General features: G+C 39.8%; 2 protein-coding genes and 1 pseudogene across 4 annotated transcripts in view; 2 read left to right on the forward strand and 1 right to left on the reverse strand.

Moving 5' to 3' along the window:
- Positions 1 to 14648, forward strand: part of SLC2A12 (solute carrier family 2 member 12) — a 58644-nt gene extending 43996 nt beyond the window's left edge. The window contains exons 4-5 of the mRNA XM_012781621.2: positions 1644 to 1776; positions 12699 to 14648. Coding sequence (XP_012637075.1) covers positions 1644 to 1776; positions 12699 to 12852 — 287 coding nt within the window. The 3' untranslated portion in view covers positions 12853 to 14648. The remainder of the gene's footprint in view (positions 1 to 1643; positions 1777 to 12698) is intronic.
- Positions 14551 to 14648, forward strand: LOC142871324 (uncharacterized; annotated as a pseudogene).
- Positions 14649 to 16770: 2122 nt separating this feature from the next.
- The window catches only part of TBPL1 (TATA-box binding protein like 1), a 33310-nt gene continuing 28950 nt past the window's right edge, over positions 16771 to 21130 (reverse strand). For all 3 annotated transcript variants that reach the window (XM_012781654.3, XM_012781661.3, XM_012781645.3), the window contains exons 5-7: positions 19890 to 19993; positions 19701 to 19795; positions 16771 to 17307 (exon numbers count right to left, since the gene is read on the reverse strand). In XM_012781654.3, coding sequence (XP_012637108.1) covers positions 17228 to 17307; positions 19701 to 19795; positions 19890 to 19993 — 279 coding nt within the window. In that variant the 3' untranslated portion in view covers positions 16771 to 17227. The remainder of the gene's footprint in view (positions 17308 to 19700; positions 19796 to 19889; positions 19994 to 21130) is intronic.

A 21130-nucleotide genomic window follows, 5' to 3' on the forward strand; every position in this document is an offset into this window, starting at 1 on the left:
CTGAGTAGATTATTTTGAGAGGGTTGTTTAAAGATTGCAGTGTTCACCGAAGGAGGGCAGTAACCTGTGGGCTGTGAAGAATGGTTGGGAGAGTTCAGAATGTTTGATCAGACAAGAGGATACTCAGAGAAGGGATGAGGTACATCCAAATATTTGAATGGCTGTCATGGAGAAGGGGTGGGGAGAGCTGATTCAATGTGTGTTGTACCAGAGGACAAAGCAGAACTCTGAAAGGCAGATTTGGGAAAACTAAGCAAAAAATAACTTTTTAACACGTAGAGCTGTCTCACGAGGCAGTGAGAGACTTTAAGAAGCGGTGCGCTCCCTGTGACTGAAAGTGCTCACACAGAACTGGGGACCAGTTTGATGAGATGACCTTTGGGAGTTTTTACAATTCCTATCTTCTGGTTCTTTATGCTTCAGAGAGAAAAGAAGGCCCAATTCTACAAGCACTTTATTAAGCAATCAGTTGAGCAAAACCCTGTGCCAGCAGCAAGAAAAGCAGAGAGAGATGGGAGTTTAATTAAAATTGCCAAAAGAACTGCAGCGCTGTTCCTTCTCCCTGCTTCTCCCCACCCCAGCACAACTCACTGGCCAGTGGTCACTGTGCTTCCATCCATCCCCCGTGCATTTACAAACACTGCCTCAGTACCCAACTGCTCGGTCAGTTTTCCTGCCTGACCAGCTGTGATGTGTGGTAGCAGCTGTTAAGGGTTATTTGCAAATATTGTTTGCAGTTGCTCTGAGCCTATGTTCAAAAAGAGCCAGCTTCTCTCTCACACTCCCTGACACACTGCACCTTCTGCAGCGAAGGCAGGGGCTGGCACAGTGCCAACGGCAGACTCAAGTGCATTGAAGGCCACTGCTTGCCAGTTCCTGCACCTTGACCTTGCTTTGTGAGTACAAAGGGACTGTATTTTTGGCCAGAGGTGGTCAGAGGAAAAACTAAGCTGACACGTGAGATCCATCAGAATCTTGAAGATCCTGCTTCTTGAGGATGCATCTTGGCAAGTTGACGTCTTTCATTGGACCTGCGATGAGTTTTTTGTCTGATCCCAGGAGGAAGCCCTACAAACACAATGCCAGCTATTAAAAATGATGAAATATTGCCAGCATGGAATGAGTTACTCAAATCAGAGTAAGGAAGGATGAGTTCATTCCAAGAAAAGTCCATCTGTACAAATATGCCATTAAAAATGTCCACCAAATAGAAACCAAACTGCTAACAGTGGTGATTCCCAAGAGGGAAACGATGGAGGGTGACAAGAGATACTTTACCTTCTGCATCATGTGCTTTGTGTTGTTTGAGGCTCTCTTTTGCAGTGAGCATGTGCTTTTTTATGTTAATAGAGACACATTGCCATTTTGAAAAAGACATGCCCACCAAGAAGATTGCATTGGGTTTAAATCGTGATACTTGCAAGGCTGCTATTTACTTTACCAGAGAAAGCTGAGGTAGTTTGTAAAAATAAATCTTTCAGAGCTTGCTACATTTTAAACTTTGTGATTCCTACTTTCCTAGATACTACTGGCACATCTGAAAATATGTAAAGCTTTATATATGCCCTAAGAAGCGGCTGTTCACAAATGGGATCAGAGCAACACAAAACACATTTCTAATCAATTTCTTTTGTTCTTTATAGATATTATTGGCCTGCCTTGGGTGTGCTTCATATACACAATCATGAGTCTAGCATCCCTGGTTTTTGTTATTGTGTTTATACCTGAGACAAAGGGATGTTCTTTGGAGCAAATATCAATGGAGCTAGCAAAAACGTAAGTATTCTGTATTCTTTGCCTTGGTTTCCCAACAATACTCCTTGGTCAAAAGTGCAGCTGTTACATACAACTAAGTGATAATATTTGAAATTACTTTAGGATATTCCCTTTGGTGCAAAATGCAGCAGTTTCCAACCTTTGTGGCACCAGGGACGGGTTTCATGAAAGACAATTTTTCCATCCACTGGGTTGGGGAGTGGGGGAGGAGGCAGAGCTCAGATGGTGATGGGAGCTACGGGGAGCTGCTATAAATATAGATGAAGCTCCCCTTGCTCAATCTTTGGCCCAGGGATTGAGGACTGCAGTCTCAATGCATAATTCTGACTTCCCTGCCTTGTCTTTAATTTGGGTGATTCGGCTAAAGAAATTGAATAACCATTGCTTTCCAACAAGTGACCTTTTTTTTCTTTCTTTCTTTCTTTTTTTGCGATAGTCTCTCTCTGTTGCCTGGCTAGAGGGCAGTGTGGCATCATCACAACTCACTGCAACCTCGAACTCCTGGGCTCACGTGATTCTCCTGCCTCAGGCTTCAGAGTAGCTGGGACTGCAGGCATGTGCTACCATGCCTGGCTAATCTTTCTATTTTTTGTAGAGACCCGGGTCTTGCTTTTGCTCAGTCTGGTCTTGACCTCCTGACCTCAAGCAATCATCCCACATCAGCCTCTCAGAGTGCTAGGATTACAGGCATAAGCCACTGTGGCTAGCCCAGACTTTCAAAGCTCTGTTTAGTAACAACCATCGCAGAACCTCTTCCATCTCTCTGGCTCCTCCACACAGGAGGTTTCTTTGGGGTTTTGAGTAGGTCTGGGACACCCTGGGCTAGGGCGTTGGGCCTCAGCTCTTCCATGTCTATCAGACTTATAGGTCTCTGAGCCCTAAACACTTGCTAAAGCTAAGATTAGCAGAAACATTCTGGGGTTTAACCATCGACAACTGTATTAAATATTGCATGTTCAAGGTAATGTTAAGAAAGATAAAATTTCTTATATGAATAGACATTTAGAAAACAGTTAAATAAATTTCACATGGAGAGGTATTTAAACAACGTAACTTAAAAGTGAAACAATTTAACTTAGAGGTGGGCCCTGAAAACTCCTTTTTCTTTTAGTAGATTTAGCTGCCAAAGCCATGGCCTGGGGGAAAAGGTGACAGAAGGGGCTAGGAATGAAGGAGAACTTGTTACCCTTCCTAGGATTAAAACATTTCACTGAGGAATGTAGGGATACTTGTTCTTGAGTTTTAATATAATGGGAGCAAACTACATTTTTACGTTTGTGGTTTTCTTGTAAAAATACTTTCAAAAGACTGGAGAGAAATGTGTGATTACAGATACTGTGGACATAGTGATTATTTGGCTTTTATCTGAAGGAAAAGTAACGCTGACAGGTGAATTAATGGTAGGCATATGTGTGCATATATATTTATATTGGCCAAATTGTTAATCTTGGTAGGGGGTGTAATAAGTATATATAAAACATTATATAATTGTATTTTTATATTATTTAATTAATATATCACTTTATTATTTAATTTTATAATTAATAAATTATAAAATTATATTTTAAATATAATATACATTTAAAATATATTTATATATTTATGTTCACCAAATATTACACTCCTGGTAGGGGGTGTAATAAGTACATAAATATAAGTATGTGTAAAATATATAAAATATAAAAATAAGTATATAAATATATATTTATATTGGCCAAATTGTTAATCCTGGTAGGGGGTGTAATTAGTAGGATTGTGAAAATTTTTCACTTTGTGTTCTACTCACTTATAAATGGCTTAAATTTTAAAAATATTTTACTCTATGAAAAGCAGGGAAAAAGTCTCTCGATTTAAGCCATAAGGTAAATATCAAATTGTAGGTTTAATTTTTGATACAGATGAGGCCATTTTTAAAAAAATATAAAAATAAAATGCAAATGATTCATTTACAATGAGAAATATAATTGCCAGTAAGGCTGGATGCGCCGTTGGCCTGACCGCGCATTGCCGGCTCTATGCAAGCTGCAGCCCAATGACTGGATTTCTTGGCGAACATAGAGTCTGAATGAAACTACCAATTAAAAGTATATGATTTAAATCATTAATGGCCTCAGACCTTGATAACTGCAATGCATCCATCTGTAAATTGGTAACATTGCTGATAGATTCAGGTCTTTTCCAGAACTGAGATGGCAGGACACCAACGACTTCCAAGTCTATGAATCTTCCTTCATTTCTCATCCTTCTTTTTGCCTGTGTCACATCAGTTACCTATCGCTGCATGACACAGCCTCCCGATTGTAGCGGTTTACAACAACTTACTATGTCCTGCGCTTCTTTGGTTTGGCTGAGTGGTGCCTCTGCTTGCTTCACTGGGGCTCACTTGTGCGGCTACACGGGCAGGAGGGCGGGCGGATGTGACCACGCAGGTGGCAGCAGGTGCTGGCTGCGGTGGGGAGCTTCAGTTCTCCTGCAGGACACTGTGTGGCTCCCGCACATGTCACACTCGGGCAGCAGCCCCAGGGACTGAAGGCAGGAGCTGCACGGTCTTGTGGGGTTGACATTCTGGAGCTCACACATCACTTCCACCACTTCCTACTGTCAGTACAAGTCCAAGGCCAGCCCAGATTCAAGGGCTGAAGAAACAGACCTAACCTCTTGATGGGATGAAGAGCAAAGAATGGCCACATTTAATCTATCACACCTATGCATTCTTTCTTGAAATTCTCTTTTAGCTCCTGTGAAACAGTCTTCTTCCCTGGCTCCCCTCCTACCTTACTGACTCTTCTCTCCTTATTTCTCCCTCTGTTTATCCGGTATAGTCATCTTTGAAGATTTGGCCCCATGTTCTTAGGCCTTAAGACTCAATGCAAATCCTGGTCCTCGAATCCCTGAGTAACTCCAGCCCTGGAAAGCACTTCTTTTTCCTGGATTTGCAGTATCTTCTAGTCCCTTTTCTTCTATACTGCCGTAGCTAGCACCCTTGTGGTTTTGCCTCCCTTTCATAACTAGGTTATGAAGTTTTAGTTTCCAGGGAAGCTTTTTGCCCATCGTCTTTCTTATGTAACCTCTACAATGCCTACCTTCATATTGGCTCCTAGATGATAAAACAGTACCCACTGTTTGATTTGGTAACTTGTTTCACTGGCTTCACAGTAAAGTGTACGTGCACTTTAAACTGTCCATCTCATAACTCAGGGAACAAAATTCCTTTAAAAGTAAAGTTTTCTTAAAATTCTTAACCAAAAGTCAAGGAGAGAGCAGTGATTTAATTGAATGAAACTAAGAGCCTACTTTACTATCATTCCCTACTGTTCTTACTCACTTAAGAAAGTCTAACTTGAAAGCAGAATGTTCTGTATGAGTTAAGATTCAGGAACTTTCAAATCTATTTTTTCATATAGGGTTATTAAAATGTATCAAATCGCAAATCGGAAGCCGGGAGTGGTGGCTCATGTGTGTAATCCCAGGGACTGGGGAGGCTGAGTGAGGCAGGAGGATTGCTCGATGCCAGGAGTTTGAGACTAGCCTGGGCAACAGAGAGAGACCCGCTCTCTTAAAAATAAAAAATAAATTGCAAACTCAATGAAAATTTTGAAGACAGAACTAGGCCTGGTGCGGTGGCTTATGCCTGTAATCCTAGCACTTTGGGAAAGCAAGGTGGGAGGATTGTTTGAACCCAGGAGTTCGAGACCAGCCTGGGCAATAGCAAGACCACATCTCTAGAAAAAATTAAAAAAATAAAAAAATTAGCAGGGCACAGTGGTACATGCCTGTGGTCCCAGCTACGCAGGAGGCTGAGGCAGGAGGATTGCTTGAGACCAGGAGTTTGAGGCTACAGTGAGCTATGATGATGCCAGTACACTCTAAGCCTGGGCAACAGAGTGAGATCCTGTCTAAAAACAGAAAAAGAAACTTTAAAGACAGAATTTACGAAAATCTAATCTTTTCATCTAATGGGCTTCCAGAGTAAGACATTTCTTTTAAGAACATTATGATGTGGGTATCTAAAACTCAACAAAGCTTACTAATTCAGAATTTGGGGTGGGGAAAGAATCTAAATTAGTAAAATTCTGCCTTATGAAATGTATTTGAAAGAATCACATTTCTGTTACTTTTGAGTCATGCAATATTCAATAAAACCAGACCCTCTCCAACAAAGTTATACATTGCATATTAGGAGAGGACCAGAAGCTAAAGGTACGGTGAACCCCTAGAGAGACTACACGGATACTGCAAGGTTTGCACTGAAGAACAAACTGGTGCAGACTATTATAAAAGGTGAGGTGGCAAAGCAGTTCTGCACTTTAAAGTCATTATAGCAGCAGTAGTATCAGCTAGGTGTGTTGTGGGGAAGCCCAGTACTGAGGACAGAAAAGTTGCTTTTAGAAATCTTGGTTAACTCCTATTTATGCAATATTAGCCAGCTAGCTGAAGCAGCAGGTTGGCAAAGGCTTTTTTTTTTTTTTTTTAATTTTTTTACTTTTTTTGAGACAGAGTCTCACTTTGTTGCCCAGGCTAGAGTGAGTGCCATGGCGGCAGCCTAGCTCACAGCAACCTCAAACTCCTGGGCTCAAGCGATCCTGCTGCCTCAGCCTCCTGAGTAGCTGGGACTACAGGCATGCGCCACCATGCCCGGCTGATTTTTTCTATATGTATTAGTTGGCCAATTAATTTCTTTCTATTTATAGTAGAGACGGGGTCTCGCTCTTGCTCAGGCTGGTTTCGAACTCCTGACCTCGAGCAATCCACCCGCCTCGGCCTCCCAGAGAGCTAGGATTACAGGCGTGAGCCAACGCGCCCGGCCAGCAAAGGCTTTTAAAAATGGAAATGTCAGCAGTCTGACTTATGTAAGTTGACCAAAGTATATCTGAAGTATGTATGTTAAACAAAAGACAAAAAAATAAACAAGTTATCAAATTAGTTAAGAAAATGTGAGGTGGCAGAAAGCCCATGGAACTTGCTAGTATGCAGAAGCCAAAGTGAACTTGAAGACTAATGAAAGACACTGCCCAGGAAAGGAAATCCTTATGAATTTAGAAATTAATAAAACAGTGAATCAACTTTTGTCACCAGGGTAACAGTCCTGATGTATAAATCTCAATGACTGTTTCTAAGAAGAAGGGAAACTATTTATAATATCAAATTAACTTCAAACTGGATACTACACATTGCTTAACATTTTCCTCTGTCATATTTGGAATTGGGCTCTTTTACCCTCTATTTCTACAAAGCTGAGAAAACAAATACTCTTCCAAGGATGTTAAGTTTCTTATAAAATAAACAGTGACTCAGCTGAGAGGTCAGAAAAGATTTCTGCAGTAATGTGATTTGAAAGGATTTTATTTTGAACTTCTGCCTGGCCAGCTACAAACTCCAAATGGGATGTTCACCACGGTTGCTGTTTCAGCTGTGATTTTCTTTACTCTTTCCCCCAGTTTAAGTGGGCACAAATGGAGAGAATAATAAACAAGTTAATGTCTTGTAAATATTTTAGTTCTGAGGCTTAAATTACTTTTCACTTTTAGTAGTTAATTTGGTGTGGCCATTTCTTCACTCATTCATCTGTATTCATTTTTTCAGTAAATATTTACTGAGCATCTATTACGTGCCAGGCACTGATTTAGGTTCTAAACATTATCATTGAGTACAACCAGCAGGGGAGTTCAAACGCCCTGATTAGATAGTGACTAGTGGAGGAGGTGGCACTTTTAACTGGGTGACCTGGGAAGGTTATTCTGGGCTGTAACATTTAAGATCCAGTCTGGGTGATAATAAAGTGCCAACCCTGAGAAGACAGGGGGAAAAAGAATTCAGGCAGAGAGAACAGTTAGTGGATGGCTACATCAGAAACACACTTGACCTGTTCCAGGAATGGAAAAAAAGTCCAGGAAGCTGTGATCACTGAGACTGAGTTAGCAAGTAGGTAAAGACTAGTGCACAGGGCTTTGCAGGCTGAGTGAAGAGTTGGGTTTCCTTCTAAATGGGGTGGGAGTGACTGCAGGATTTTAACCAGGTGGGGACATGATCTGATGTACACTTCAAGGCATGCCCCAGTGAGCATCTGTGGCCACTCAGCTGCAGGAGGCTGAGAAAGCATGTCAGCATAGTGCTACGTCTCATTTTCTGTCATCGAGTGGCCCTGATGCTGCCTGGCAGTCACACATGTCCTAGCCCATTACCTCTGCCTCTCTCCTGGACAACTGCTCAATATCATCTTCTTTCTCTGGAAACTTCTACACCTTCTCACTCCTCACCACTGGCCTTGCTTCTGATTTCAGAAAAAATGGACACAGTCACAAGGGAACTTTCACCACCTTGCATGTCAACGTGCACATCGTAATTGCATCCAAATACACCATCTCCCTCCGGGGCCAGGCATGAGCTCCGCCATTCCCATGCGAGGCCAACTGCTTCCCGCCCTCTCCCCCGTCTCCAGCACCTTCTACAGCAGCTCTCCCTGCATCATCCATATTTTTACTTCTACCTCTTATCAGCATAGAAACCTGCTGTGATTCTTTCCCCAGCTTTTTTTTTTTTTTAAAAGAGGTCGTTTGGTGCCATTTTTCTGTCCAGTTTTTGCCCTATTTTTCCGTTACTGTTTATAGCAAAGTTTTTTGAAAGAGCTGTCTGGATTCACTGTCATCAGTGCCTCTTCTGCTCTTCCCAGGTTCTCTCATGAACCTGCTCCAGTGAGAATTTCAGGGCCACCACTCTCCTGAAGTTGCTTCTCAATGTCCCAGTTACTTCATGTTGTCAAGTCCTGTGGTCAACTCTCATTCCTCACCTTAGACCAGGGGTTCTCAAACTTTTTAAACAGGGGGCAAGTTCACTGTCCCTCAGACTGTTGGAGGGCCAGACTATAGTTAAAAAAAAAAAAAAACTATGAACAAATTCCTATGCACACTGCACATATCTTATTTTGAAGTAAAAAAACAAATGGGCAAAAACACCCGCATGTGGCCCGCAAGCCATAGTTTGAGGACGCCTGTCTTAGACCATCCAAGACTATCCTCACCATCTGCCCTTCCTTCCCAAATATTAATACGTCACTGCCTCTAGAGACCCACCTCCTGGTTGTCTCCAGCCGCAAAGTTGGCAAGCCCCAGGGCCCGGTCCTCTGACCACTTCTGTGTCACGCTCACCAGCTTTTATGTCATCTATATGCCAGTGACTCTGAAGTTTACATCTCAAGCTTAGGTATCTCTCCTGAGTTGGAGGCTTGTCTTTCTCTATGTCTCTTTTCAAATGTCTAATAGATATCTCAAGCTCAGCATGTTCTCAATGGAACCCGTGATGTCCCCAAACCTACTCTACTCGCAGTCTTACCCACCTCAGTGGATGTCAACATTATCCTTCCATTTACCCTGGAGTCTTCCCCGACCCTCTTTCTCTCACACCCACTTTCAGTCTATCAGGAAGGTATGTGGGCTCTTACTTGCAATTACATCCAGAGCCTGGTCACCTTCGTGGCTACCCTGACCTGAGTCATCATGATCTCTCTCCTGTGTTACTGCAGTAGCCACCTACCTGGTCCCCGTTCCACCCTTGTACCCCGCTAGTCTATTTTCTACACAGCAGCCAGGTGATCCCTTTAAATGAGATCAAGGCATTCCTTTGCTCACTCCCTCCAGTGGCTCTCTATCCGGCGCGTGATGTCCCTGCAGCCCTGCACATCCCACTGCTCTCCCCATCCATGCTCACTGCCACACCGGCCCAAAGCCGCATCCCAGACACAGCGGGCACGCTCAGGACTCGGTCTTGGCACTTGTTTTCTCTGTCTGACATTCTCTTCCCCTATACAGCAACCTGTCTCACGCCTTCATCTCCTTCAGACTCTTCATATCACCCTATTTTTAAAATTTTTATTATTATTATTTTTAGAGACAGAGTCTCACTCTGTTGCCCAGGCTGGAGTGCAGTGGCATGCTTTTAGCCCACTACAGCCTCAACTCCTGGGCTCAAGCAATCCTCCCACCTCAGCCTCAAGAGTAGCTGGAACTACAGGTGCTTGTCACCATGCCCAGCTAATTTTTTTAAAAAAATTTATTATTAGGCTGGGTGTGGTGGCTCAAGCCTGTAATCCTAGTACTCTGGGAGGCCGAGGTGGGAGGATCATTTGAGGTCAGGAGTTCGAGACCAGCCTGGCCAGAGTGAGACCCCGTCTCTACTAAAAATAGAAAGAAATTAGCTAGACAACTAAAAATATATAGAAAAATTAGCCGGGCATGGTGGTGCATGGCTGTAGTCCCAGCTATTTGGGAGGCTAAGCCAGAAAGATTGCTTAAGCCCAGGAGTTTGAGGTTGCTGTGAGCTAGGCTGACACCATGGCACTCTAGCCTGGGCAACAGAGTGAGACTATCTCCAAAAAAAAAATTTTTTTTTGTTAGAGACAGGGTCTCACTTGTGTTGCCCAGGCTGGTCTGGAACTCCTGGGCTCAAGCCTCAGCCTCCCAAAGTGCTGGGATTACAGGCATGAACCACTGCACCCAAACCTATGTCACACTATTTAAAATCACAACCTCAGGCCATTTTGTTATTAATAAAAAATAAAAAATCACAACCAATGTACCCAACTCTGCACCCACTTTCCGATCCTTCATTTTAACCAAAGCCTGAAACACCATTATTTTACTTTGTTTACTGTCTGTCTCTTCCTACAACATTTGAATTCCTTGAAAGCAGGGAATTTTGTTGTTTCCCAACAGTTCTTGGCACTGTTGAATGGATGAATACACAAATGAACTGGATACAAAAGCAAGGCAATGAAGTAGTCAGGATGACACCAAGAGTTTTAGCTTGACAAACTGGATGGATGGTAAGAGGTAGACACTTGAAAGAGGACTAGGTTTCAGGGCTTGAGAGGTAACAGAGCTCTGTTCTGGAGATATTCATTTTGAGGTGCCCTTTAGACATCGAAATTAACACATTATTAGTAGGCAGTTGTATATGGAAGTCTGAAATTGTGGAGACTCTCTCAGGGTTACAGTGAAATGCACGCAGGTGGCCAGCAGCTTGTAAGTGGTTAACTCATGGAGCCAGATGGGGTCATATGGCCAGACAGCAGAGAGATGGGGCTGAGGTCCAGGGCCTGGATATGCCAACATTTAGAGATCAAGCAGAGGAGAGAAAGTGTCAAAAAGGACTGAAAAGGAGCCAACAGTGAGGCTGAGGAGAAGCCAGGAGAAGTGCTGCAGGAAGGTGGGAGGTGACCGTAGTCGTGGCCGACTTGGTTTTAGTGGAGAGGACAGACTGATGAAGTCTGAGAGAATGGAAGTGAAGACATCAGCTACAGTCCTCAAAGAAGCTGTGCTGTGAAGGGGAGCAGACAGATGGGATGGTCACACCCTAGACTGCTGCCACCAATCACTGCTTTGTTCGAAAGCATCCCATTCACCCTCTGACCACTGTTCTCTCCGACCCACTTTCCGAGTACCTGCACGTCAACAAATCTTCAGCCCCATCAGGCCCTGAAAGCCACTGAGTATGGGTCACCCACATTCTCACTTCCTTTCTTAACCTGGCTAGATTCCATGGACCACCACCAAGTCCACTCCTTTCCTGGCCCCTTTTCCCTTCACACCCTGCCCACTCAACATTCAGCAAACCAAAACTCTGACCAAACCAACTCTTAGCTTATTTTATCCCTGTATCTGTAGAGCTAAATGCAGTTGAAGAAAACATGCAACTATGCTGAGCAGTCGTTTAAAATTTATGAACATAAATCTCAAGTAGGTCTGTAGGAATGCCCTGTAATTGACAAGGTCCCTGGTGAGTTGATGTTCTTACTTTCCAGGATGATTACTTCCCATCTATACTTGCTACGAGCCTCCAGCGCTCCCTGCCCCCACTTCCTCACTGTCAATAATTTTGCTTTTTATAGTTCACTGAGAAACAGAAATTAAGAGACCATCTTATCCTCCCGCCACAAGATCTACTAACCTATGTACATCTATGCCCACATACTCCGCCTTGTTGTGAAGGCCAAGGTTCCCATTTGTGTACCATCAATCTCCCCCTCCTATGGGTGTAATTATAACACACACACACACACACAGAATTGCAGTATTTTCCACTCTAAAAAGAAATATCTCCCCAAACCTCAAATTCCCTCCAGGGACCAATCCATTTCCCTACCCCACTTCTCTGAAATTCTTCAAATGGCTCCTTCCCTAACTTCATTCCTGTTTCTGATCAAATAGAACCTCTTTAGCCACCTGTATGATACAGTCCCCCTACACCCAATTAAATCATTTCCCCCACTTTCCTGTTTACTTTCTCATTAGCACTTTCACCACTTCAAATTCTGTGCTTATGTGGTTGTCTCCTCCACTAAAATGTAACTAAACGCCCTGAAAGCTGAGTCTTTATCTGTTCAACCTACACCATATACACATGCAATTCATTGGTTTTAAATTACAGAAAAACCGTATCTAAGAAGGTGGCCTTCTCTTTGTAAAATCAAGGTAAAATACCATAGCATACTTTGATGCTGATGGGAATAATCCCGAAGAAGAGAATTTGTTGATGCAGGAGCGAGGGGCTAGTGCAAAAGGCAGAACATGTAGATGTAAATAGAGGCATCCTGGTAGAGTTGAAAAATGGAAACAAATAAAATAGGATCTGGGATAAAATCTCCACTAGCTCTCTGTATGTAATACTGTCCTTGGAATCCTTGCCCACAGAGGACTGCTGTGACTGTGTTCTGAGAGGACACCCCACCTCACCCTTTGCATGAGATTGCCCAAAGTTCTGCGGCATACTGAGTTTCATCAGACATCAGGCTTCGCGATAAAAGTCGTTGTTCTATAGCTAAAACATTAAAACCCCAGGGAGATTTAAAAAATAATAGCCTGCACATTTTTTTTTCAAGAACTGTAAACTAAGAATGACATTCTCATTAGTGCTTTTTTCTCTTTCAGGAACTATGTGAAGAACAACATTTGTTTTATGAGTCATCACCAAGAAGAATTAGTGCCCACACAGCTTCAAAAAGGAAAAGCCCAAGAGCAGCTCCTGGAGTGCAACAAGCTGTGTGCTGGGGAACAACCCAGGCAGCTCTCTCCAGAGACCTAACAGCCTCAGCACCTTATGGGCATGGATACAGTGTCACAACACTTAGTAGGGTGTCTTTGGACCAATGCATAGTTGCTACTCCTGTGTTTTCTCATTGGTGTCATGGAGTTAGTTTTTAAAGGACACCCTGAAATTATATAAACAAAAACTCTTTAACCTTTTCTTCCCCAAAAGGAATCTCAAAAGGTAGATGAGCTATGCAAGGTCTTAAGTGATCTCTTTTGGATTCTGAGCAAGTTATTGGGTTAAAAAAAAAAAGATACTGGCTGGTTCAATACTTTCTACCTTTTTTCTTTTCACAGAGCAGCCTTTGAAAAGACTTAAGTCCTAGTGGTGAGATCAACCTTTGCCTTGAGCTAGTATGTATGGGGGCCAGTTGCTGCTTTATTATTCAGACATAAGTTGTCTGGACACAGGCTTATAGTTTGTGCCTACTAAGACACTACTTGGACTGGGTCTTGTGTAAAAAAGAACCAGGACACACAGTGTGGACAATTTAATTGCACAGATTTTCTACCTAGATTAGAAGCAGATACTGTCTAGGATTTCAGTGATCATTCCTAGTTATAGATCAACAAACAAAGATTATACAGCTTATTTTATGAATTATGATCTAGAATTTAATGCAAAATATCCTTTTATGAGTTTCATATTAATATTATAAAATATTTTTAAAAACCGACTTTGCAATAGTTGAGAAAAATAAGCATTTTTCCAGTTTTTAAATGAATATCAAAGACAATTTAAAAATCCTGGGACCATATTTATTTAGAAATAGTTGTTAGTAAAACATTAGAAAAGAAGTCAGTCAGGCCATTAGGTTATTTATCCAAATCTCTAAGCAATCAGGTTTAAGTTGTTAAGTCAAGCCTATCAAAGTCCTCTCCTTGTAAGGTTTTCATGACAACTTATAGTAATTCATAATTTCCTGCAATTTTTCACACTCCTCAGGAATATCACTACCTCAGGTTATGGCACACAGGCTATAATCGATGCTGACTTTCAGATGACTGCAGACATAATAAATGACATTCACACATAAAGACAATTTCCTATGTTCTTCTCTGTGATGAAACATATTGATGGACACCTGTACAAGCAACACGGATTTTCACCCACATGAAGATGGATTGTTCTCTTCCATATTTCTCCAGTTGATTTTTAAGACTTGGTAAGACATTTTACCCATAGAATTTGGATATGATGATAGAAAATCCACAATAAAGAATCTTAAAGCACTTAAGTAGTAACCCATTAAATTACTAATATTACAAGCTATGAAAGACACACAAAAAACATAAAGCATAACTTGAAAAAGAATTTTAAAAAATGATTAACTTGAAGAAAAGAGGATCCTAAGGGCAAAAACTCCATTTTATTTAGCTTAGAATTTTCCTACTGTTCCCTAACAAAATGTCCCAGTTTGAAATAAGGGTACAAGATCCATGACATTCCCTTATAACAAAGTGAAAAGACTGTATAAATCTTCAGGAGAATGACTAAAAGTCCTTATTCTGAAATGTACTATCTAAGTTAAAATTGGCAGGGGGAAGCTAAAGGCAAAGGAGATTTGGATCTTAATTCTATCATGGTATATTTTATATGCAAGTTAGAACATGCATTGTTGTTTTGTTTTGGAAAGAGAAGGGAAAATGTAAAATGTGTTCTGCAGAGAATCAATTTAAAAAATTTATCATGATCCTTTTGTAGTTCGTAAGTGTAATAATTGGGTTTTCAGGCTCTTGCATGAGATGTGCCTTCTTGAAACCCTGTTACGGCATGGGAAAAAAAAGAAATTTATCACGAATCTTTGGTGAATTACAGGCCAAGATTTTTTTAAAAAAAATCAAGACAAGGTATCAAAAATGAAGGTTATCAATGAACTGTTTTTCTTTGCCAAACATCACAGATTGTACGATATTTAACAAAACTGTTCCGTGTTTCCTCTGAAGTTCAAACAGCTATTTCTTGGGTTAGCCATTCACTGTAAAAGGGCAGGAAATTGTTTATCAACCTAGCTGGTTTATTACCAGTGACCTCAACTTCAGTATTTTAAATCACATTCTTGTATTTTTCTTTTATTATCCTGAGTCTGTAACTAAACAATTTTGTCTTCAAACTAATTTTTACCCAATTCCCATCGCCCCATACCAATTCAAGCTTTTTGGTTTTCAAAAATAAAAAGGGGGGATACTTATTATTTGTATGTATATATTCACAGTTTTTATTTATAAAAAAAATTTACAGTACTTGTGGAAAGCCAGCAGAAGACATCAGACATGCTCATTTCTTCCCAGCTTTGTTAAGTTTAGTGGATTACCCATGGACACTTTGCCAGGTGGGGCTCACTTGGCAGCCCCGAAAACAGACCTGGTCAGACTGTCTTTCCCCTAACCTTTTTGGACAAAACACTTCAATGAGCTATTGATCTGCTCAGTTTTCAAGTCATTCAAATACTGAAAATGTTATATCATCTGTATCTGCACCTTGGCTATATAACCATGTTTCCCCCCATAGTCTTTCTTTGTGAACACTGTAAAACAAGAGGTCACTTATTACTATTAATCAAAACTAAGTGAAAAATCTCCAATTTTTACAAAAGTCTGCCTATAATTCTTTCATCTAATTTTTATTCTCTGTATTTATGAGTTTAGCTATCCTACTAGATCTTAAAATGAATCAAATAAACACAAATTAAAAAAAGAAAAATGAAAATCTAAAAATCACAATTAAATCTTTCATAAGAAAGAAAATACAAACGTTAGCCTCTGCCACCTACTTTGGAGGGAGTGAGAGGCAGGGTAAGGGAAGGCATTGAGAAGAAGATAAACATAAAACAATATATACAGTTCAGTGCAGTGCTTAAGCTAGGTTTTCAAGGTTTTATAAGGAAAAATGTACTATATATAGAGGTTAAGATGTTGCAATTTTTCACAAAGGTTTCAAAACCTTTTGGAAATTTATGTTTCCATGGAAAATGGTGTTGGAATATTGTTTCTCTTAAGTTTCTCCTGAGAAGCTAATTTGACTCTCCACTCAGCTTTACTTCTAGGTAAAATCACTGTTGGTTACACTAAACTCCTAAGCCTAAGTGGTAGAGCACGACTGGAGCTTGATCCTGTGTTACCATTCCCAGGCTCCAGGGTGAGCCACAGATACTGTTTCATAAATATAGATTTATTATAACTGTAAGAGTAGCAATTCCATATACTGAATACTCTTTAGCTCCATTAAATAAGACATAGCAAGGGGAAAGACATATCTCACAAAATGGCTTTCAAGTTCAAGTGGAACTGTATTATAATTCTACTGTGGCACAGAGGCAACTTGTGGGCACTTCTTGTTAAAACAGCACAATGTTATCAACTTCTGACAAGACTCTTAGTATAGCCTTGAGCACCAATCTAAGATGAATGAGTCAAGAACCTCAACCACTTCTCTACAACTATAGTTGTTGAGTCTTTCCAGAATAACAAAGGTCCAAATGAGGCACAAGCCATCACTGCTTCTTTCTCACGTCCATCTAGCGGGTAAGAGGATTCTCTTTTTAAAACTACAATTTCTTCACTTTTAAAAGTGATTTAACAATTTCTATCATATTAAATTAGCAACATAAAACATTACTCTTTATAAAGTTCTACTCTGTTTCCCTAGAATTTATATACACTTTTTATTTCTAATCTGCATGAAAAAAATTCCTATTTGATATTTGGTAACAGAGCATTAAAAGATACTATACACATGTGGCGCATATATGTATGTATATATATATATACACACAAAATACACTTCAAAAAGAAACCAACCCACTTTAGCCAAAGTCTAAGCTTGCATAGATTAAAAAAAAGAATTACAAATACAATTTTTGTTAAAATAGAAAATGGGGAATAAAAGTTATAGAATTGATATGAAGAGAGATCTTTTCCAAACTTTTATTTGTGCACATTCAATTGAAAAAGATAACTTTTACAGGTTCTTTGGTGCCCATATTCAGCATACAAAAATGTAAAAGACTATTCACAAATAAAACACATTAGCTCAAACTGGAAAAAAATAACAATGACAACAATAAAACAATCTAAGGTAGTGCACACTGTGACAGCTCTGCTTATGGGGACATGAGAATTACTGCGAAAATAAATAGAATGTCCTTTTGTAAAAGCAGCAATGTCATGTCTTGTAAACTTCCTTTTTATATTACAGCAAGGTTTGGAATAAAATCCAAAGGGACTGGAGCTTACACTGTAGCCGTGAATGAATAAAAGAGTCTATTTCCTCAATTACCGTTGGTCCAGTTTTCCTTTTGTTTTGAGTCCAATGTGCAGCAGGTTTTAAAAGGTGCTCAGTTAGAGATTCTAACCAATTAAGTGATGAATTATAAAATTTCTTTCCTGCTTTCAAACACAAATGGGTATATCTGTTCCACAGCAGTAGCAACAGCCTTTACGTTGGGCCCTGTAACAAACACAATGGAGGAAGGCGTGAGAAGAGTTGAGAAGGGGAGTGCTAGGAAAAACTGATTACCCAGAATTACAAATATTCAGGTAGTTTAGAATATCAAGTTAATTGTTTAAAAAATTCTACGCTTACGTAATTGTACACATAGTCATAATAAGAACCAAAAGAATATAAAATTTTTCTAGACAAGGGAAATCTGGAAGACCAAAAATAATGTTATTCATTTTGTTTTAGGGCACCAGTCTGAAAAGAGAGTGTAAGAAACTGCACACAAACTCTTATGAGGAGAATAAAAAGCACTGTAATATAATATGTATGAAAGGAAGGAGTAAGAAATGGGACTAGTCGATCACTGTCGTTTTGGTCACTGTTGTCCGGCTTTCGGTTAGGCTACAACCAAGGCTTGCAGGGGTCTAGAGGAACCCAGAAGAGTGAAACAAAGCTGCTGCCCAAACACTGGGAAACCAGAGGGCTGTTTTAAACTACATGGTCTAAAAATCCCCACAGATCTATTACCTCTTAGTATCCACATGTTTATTTCTAATCTGGTCATTTCACCCTCAGAGCTTACCCAAGTCAATAGGGGGAGAAAAAGGTAAAAGACAGTAAGTAAGGTGGCTTTACATTTGAATTAATCCACTTAACTCCAGAACAACTTTTTTTTTTTTTTTTTTGAGACAGAGTCTCGCTTTGTTGCCCAGGCTAGAGTGAGTGCCGTGGCGTCAGCCTAGCTCACAGCAACCTCAAACTCCTGGGCTCGAGTGATCCTTCTGCCTCAGCCTCCCGGGTAGCTGGGACTACAGGCATGCGCCACCATGCCCGGCTAATTTTTTATATATATATCAGTTGGCCAATTAATTTCTTTCTATTTATAGTAGAGACGGGGTCTCGCTCTTGCTCAGGCTGGTTTTGAACTCCTGACCTTGAGCAATCCGCCCGCCTCGGCCTCCCAAGAGCTAGGATTACAGGCGTGAGCCACAGCGCCCGGCCCTCCAGAACAACTTTTTAAAAGTGTAATCTTTCATTTAAATAGCTAAGAAGAAACATAAGAAAGGGCAATGAAAAATATTTGCAAAAACTTTATTTTGAATATAAATGGTTTCATTAATACACACATCTTTTGAAAGATCCTGAAAACGTACATATCCACCCACTGTGAATGCTTTGAAGGAGCCCAGTCGGCTCCTTCCTGACTCACCTTACCCCTCTCCACAAAGGAGAGTGCTTACTCATGGGAACTACTCAGTATGTGCTCATTGAATTGTTAACATTTTCTAGGATATTCCAGATATAAATAATGTATTCTACTTGACCAGGTCAATTATTTTCAGTTTTTTATTGTGTTGTTTAATTATCTATTAATTCAATAAATACAGATTTTTGCATATGTACCATTTTATTCTACACTTATCAGGGACTAGTCAATAGACTCTGGGGCCTCTCAGATGTTCAAGCTCCAAGGTATGGAATTAGACAGTTGAAAGAAGGGAACAAATAGACTTGCTTTCCACTACCCCATTTTTAAGAGTTAGGTGGGCTCCTGGCAATAGGCTTTGAAAGTTTCCAAGGAAGATGGAAAAATCCATGGGATGAGTCAAAACTAAAGCTTATTTGTTGAGAGTCTAAAGGTTCTCAAAAATTATTTTCCTCCTCTAAGGACTGAACAAATAAAAAGCAAAACACAAGGACACTAAAGAAACTTCCCCTAACTCAGTTTTGCCCAAGGTTGCGTTTGACTCCCAAACAATGCCTCTGCACAATTTATAATCACAGTACCTTTAAAAATCAAACTGAAGGCTAATGATACCCTTTGACATATATGCCCAGTCTTTGAAACCACCCCTTCCAAATACTTAAAGATTCAAAAGATATAACAAAATACACATAGAACATAACAATTAGGTACCAATTATATTTGAATATTTTTTAATGTAAAACCTCTGTGAAGCTCATAAACTAAGTTTCTTATGGGTATTTTAAATGTCAGATATCATAAATTAAAAAAATCATATGATGGATATGTAGAATTTTCTTAATAGCTTCAAACTGGAAACTACTCAAATGCCTTTGGACAGTACACTCACATACTAGACACTATACAGCAATGAGAATGAATGATCTACATATAACTACATGGAACAATATGAATGAATCTCACTAAGATAATGATGAGTAAAAGACAGACACAAAATAGTATATGTAAGACATAAAAATAGTACAAAAACAAGTAAAAGTAATCTACAGTGGTAAAAGTCAGGAGACTGGTTCCCCTTTAAAGGGCAGAAGAAGTGACTAAAACAGACAGATTAGACCTTATTTCTATCTTGCTATGGCCATTTCTTATATTGTTCAATCTGTAACTGCCAAGTTTTGTTTTGATCATAGAATACCTGTTACTGTGATACTTCCCGTTGAAAAAATCTGTAATGTAGCTCTTAGAGACTTTATCCGATAGCACACAGCAGGATGAAGTTCAGGTTCATAACTACACAAAAAAAGCCACAATTAATATAAATAGTTATAGCCTGACTAATAATTTTAAATTTGCTATAAGTTATCTTGATTCTTCAAATACCTACCTGGCATGAGGTCTATTGTTCTTTGTGAATTCTGGCAAACGGATTTCAAACGGCATGTTACACACTGCCAAAACGTTAACAACCTTAAAATCTGTAAATATTACCTTTAGGAAAGAAGTAAAGCCCAATGAATTTATTTTGAAACAAAAAAATCTGCTCATCATAGCAATCCTTAATAATTTAGTGGAAACAAGATAAAACAGAAACATCTTAAGAGTGGATTTAGTACTGTTTTTTAAAATTATTTTTTATTTTAATTATTATGGGCCCATAACAGTTGTGTATCTTTAGAAGTTGCTTAGTATTAAAAGCTATAATTGAATTGAAGAAAAAAGTTCAAAAACTTCATTAAAAAATTAAAACCTGAGATGTTTGCATGATTAAAACGGTACATTCAGGGTCTTTTGAATCTTTAGTTTACCTTTTTGATACTTTAAATGAGATATTGAAAACTACTGGGAAAGGAGCGAGAATAGTGCAGAAAAAAAAATTAAAGCAGCGCTCTCCTTCTAAAGAATCAAAATGGAAAAGATGTCACCTTAAAAAGTCAACAGAGTGTACATTAGGCTCCAAAGGTCAGATGTTTTTCTCACATATATTAATAAAATGACATTTCTGTGAATTTAGTTAGATGTTTATTTTCTCTTGGGGAACAGAGTGATAAAATTGTGTTTTTAACTAATTGCGATTTCTCTCACTTCTAATTAGTTATGCTGAGAAAAGAAGCACCAAGGTCCAAAATAATGTTCTCTTAATTACTTCACCCACTCCCACCATTTTGAATCATTTCATTTCATTATCTTTTCAAACAGTCCTCCTAAAATCACAATTGCAGATGAGCTAACTATCCTCCAACTCAGTACTTGCATAATGCAGCTGTGGGAACTGCAAAGTAGCACTACCAAATCCAGGTACAGGTCAAGGCTCCCTGTACTGCCACTCTCCTCAAGCACCAAATCTCATGCTCCAAGAGCAGTTCAGTGGTTCGTATCACCTTCGACTTCAGAGACTGAGTCATCAGAGAGAAACTCAACCTCCCACCGTTTCCACAAACTCACCTAAATCCCAAATAGTCTCAACCCTCCTCTTCAGGGACCACATCTCATCTTTATCTTTCATTTACTCATCGTTTTTTCTAGTGGCCCAGCAATTCTGTAATATGTAATCAATTTATTCGAAGGTATACTTCTATAGAATTATATGTGATAAAGCTGACATGCCTGACAGTCACTTTACAAGTG

The sequence above is a fragment of the Microcebus murinus genome, chromosome 5 (genome assembly GCF_040939455.1).
Source record: "Microcebus murinus isolate Inina chromosome 5, M.murinus_Inina_mat1.0, whole genome shotgun sequence".
Taxonomy (NCBI): domain Eukaryota; kingdom Metazoa; phylum Chordata; class Mammalia; order Primates; family Cheirogaleidae; genus Microcebus; species Microcebus murinus.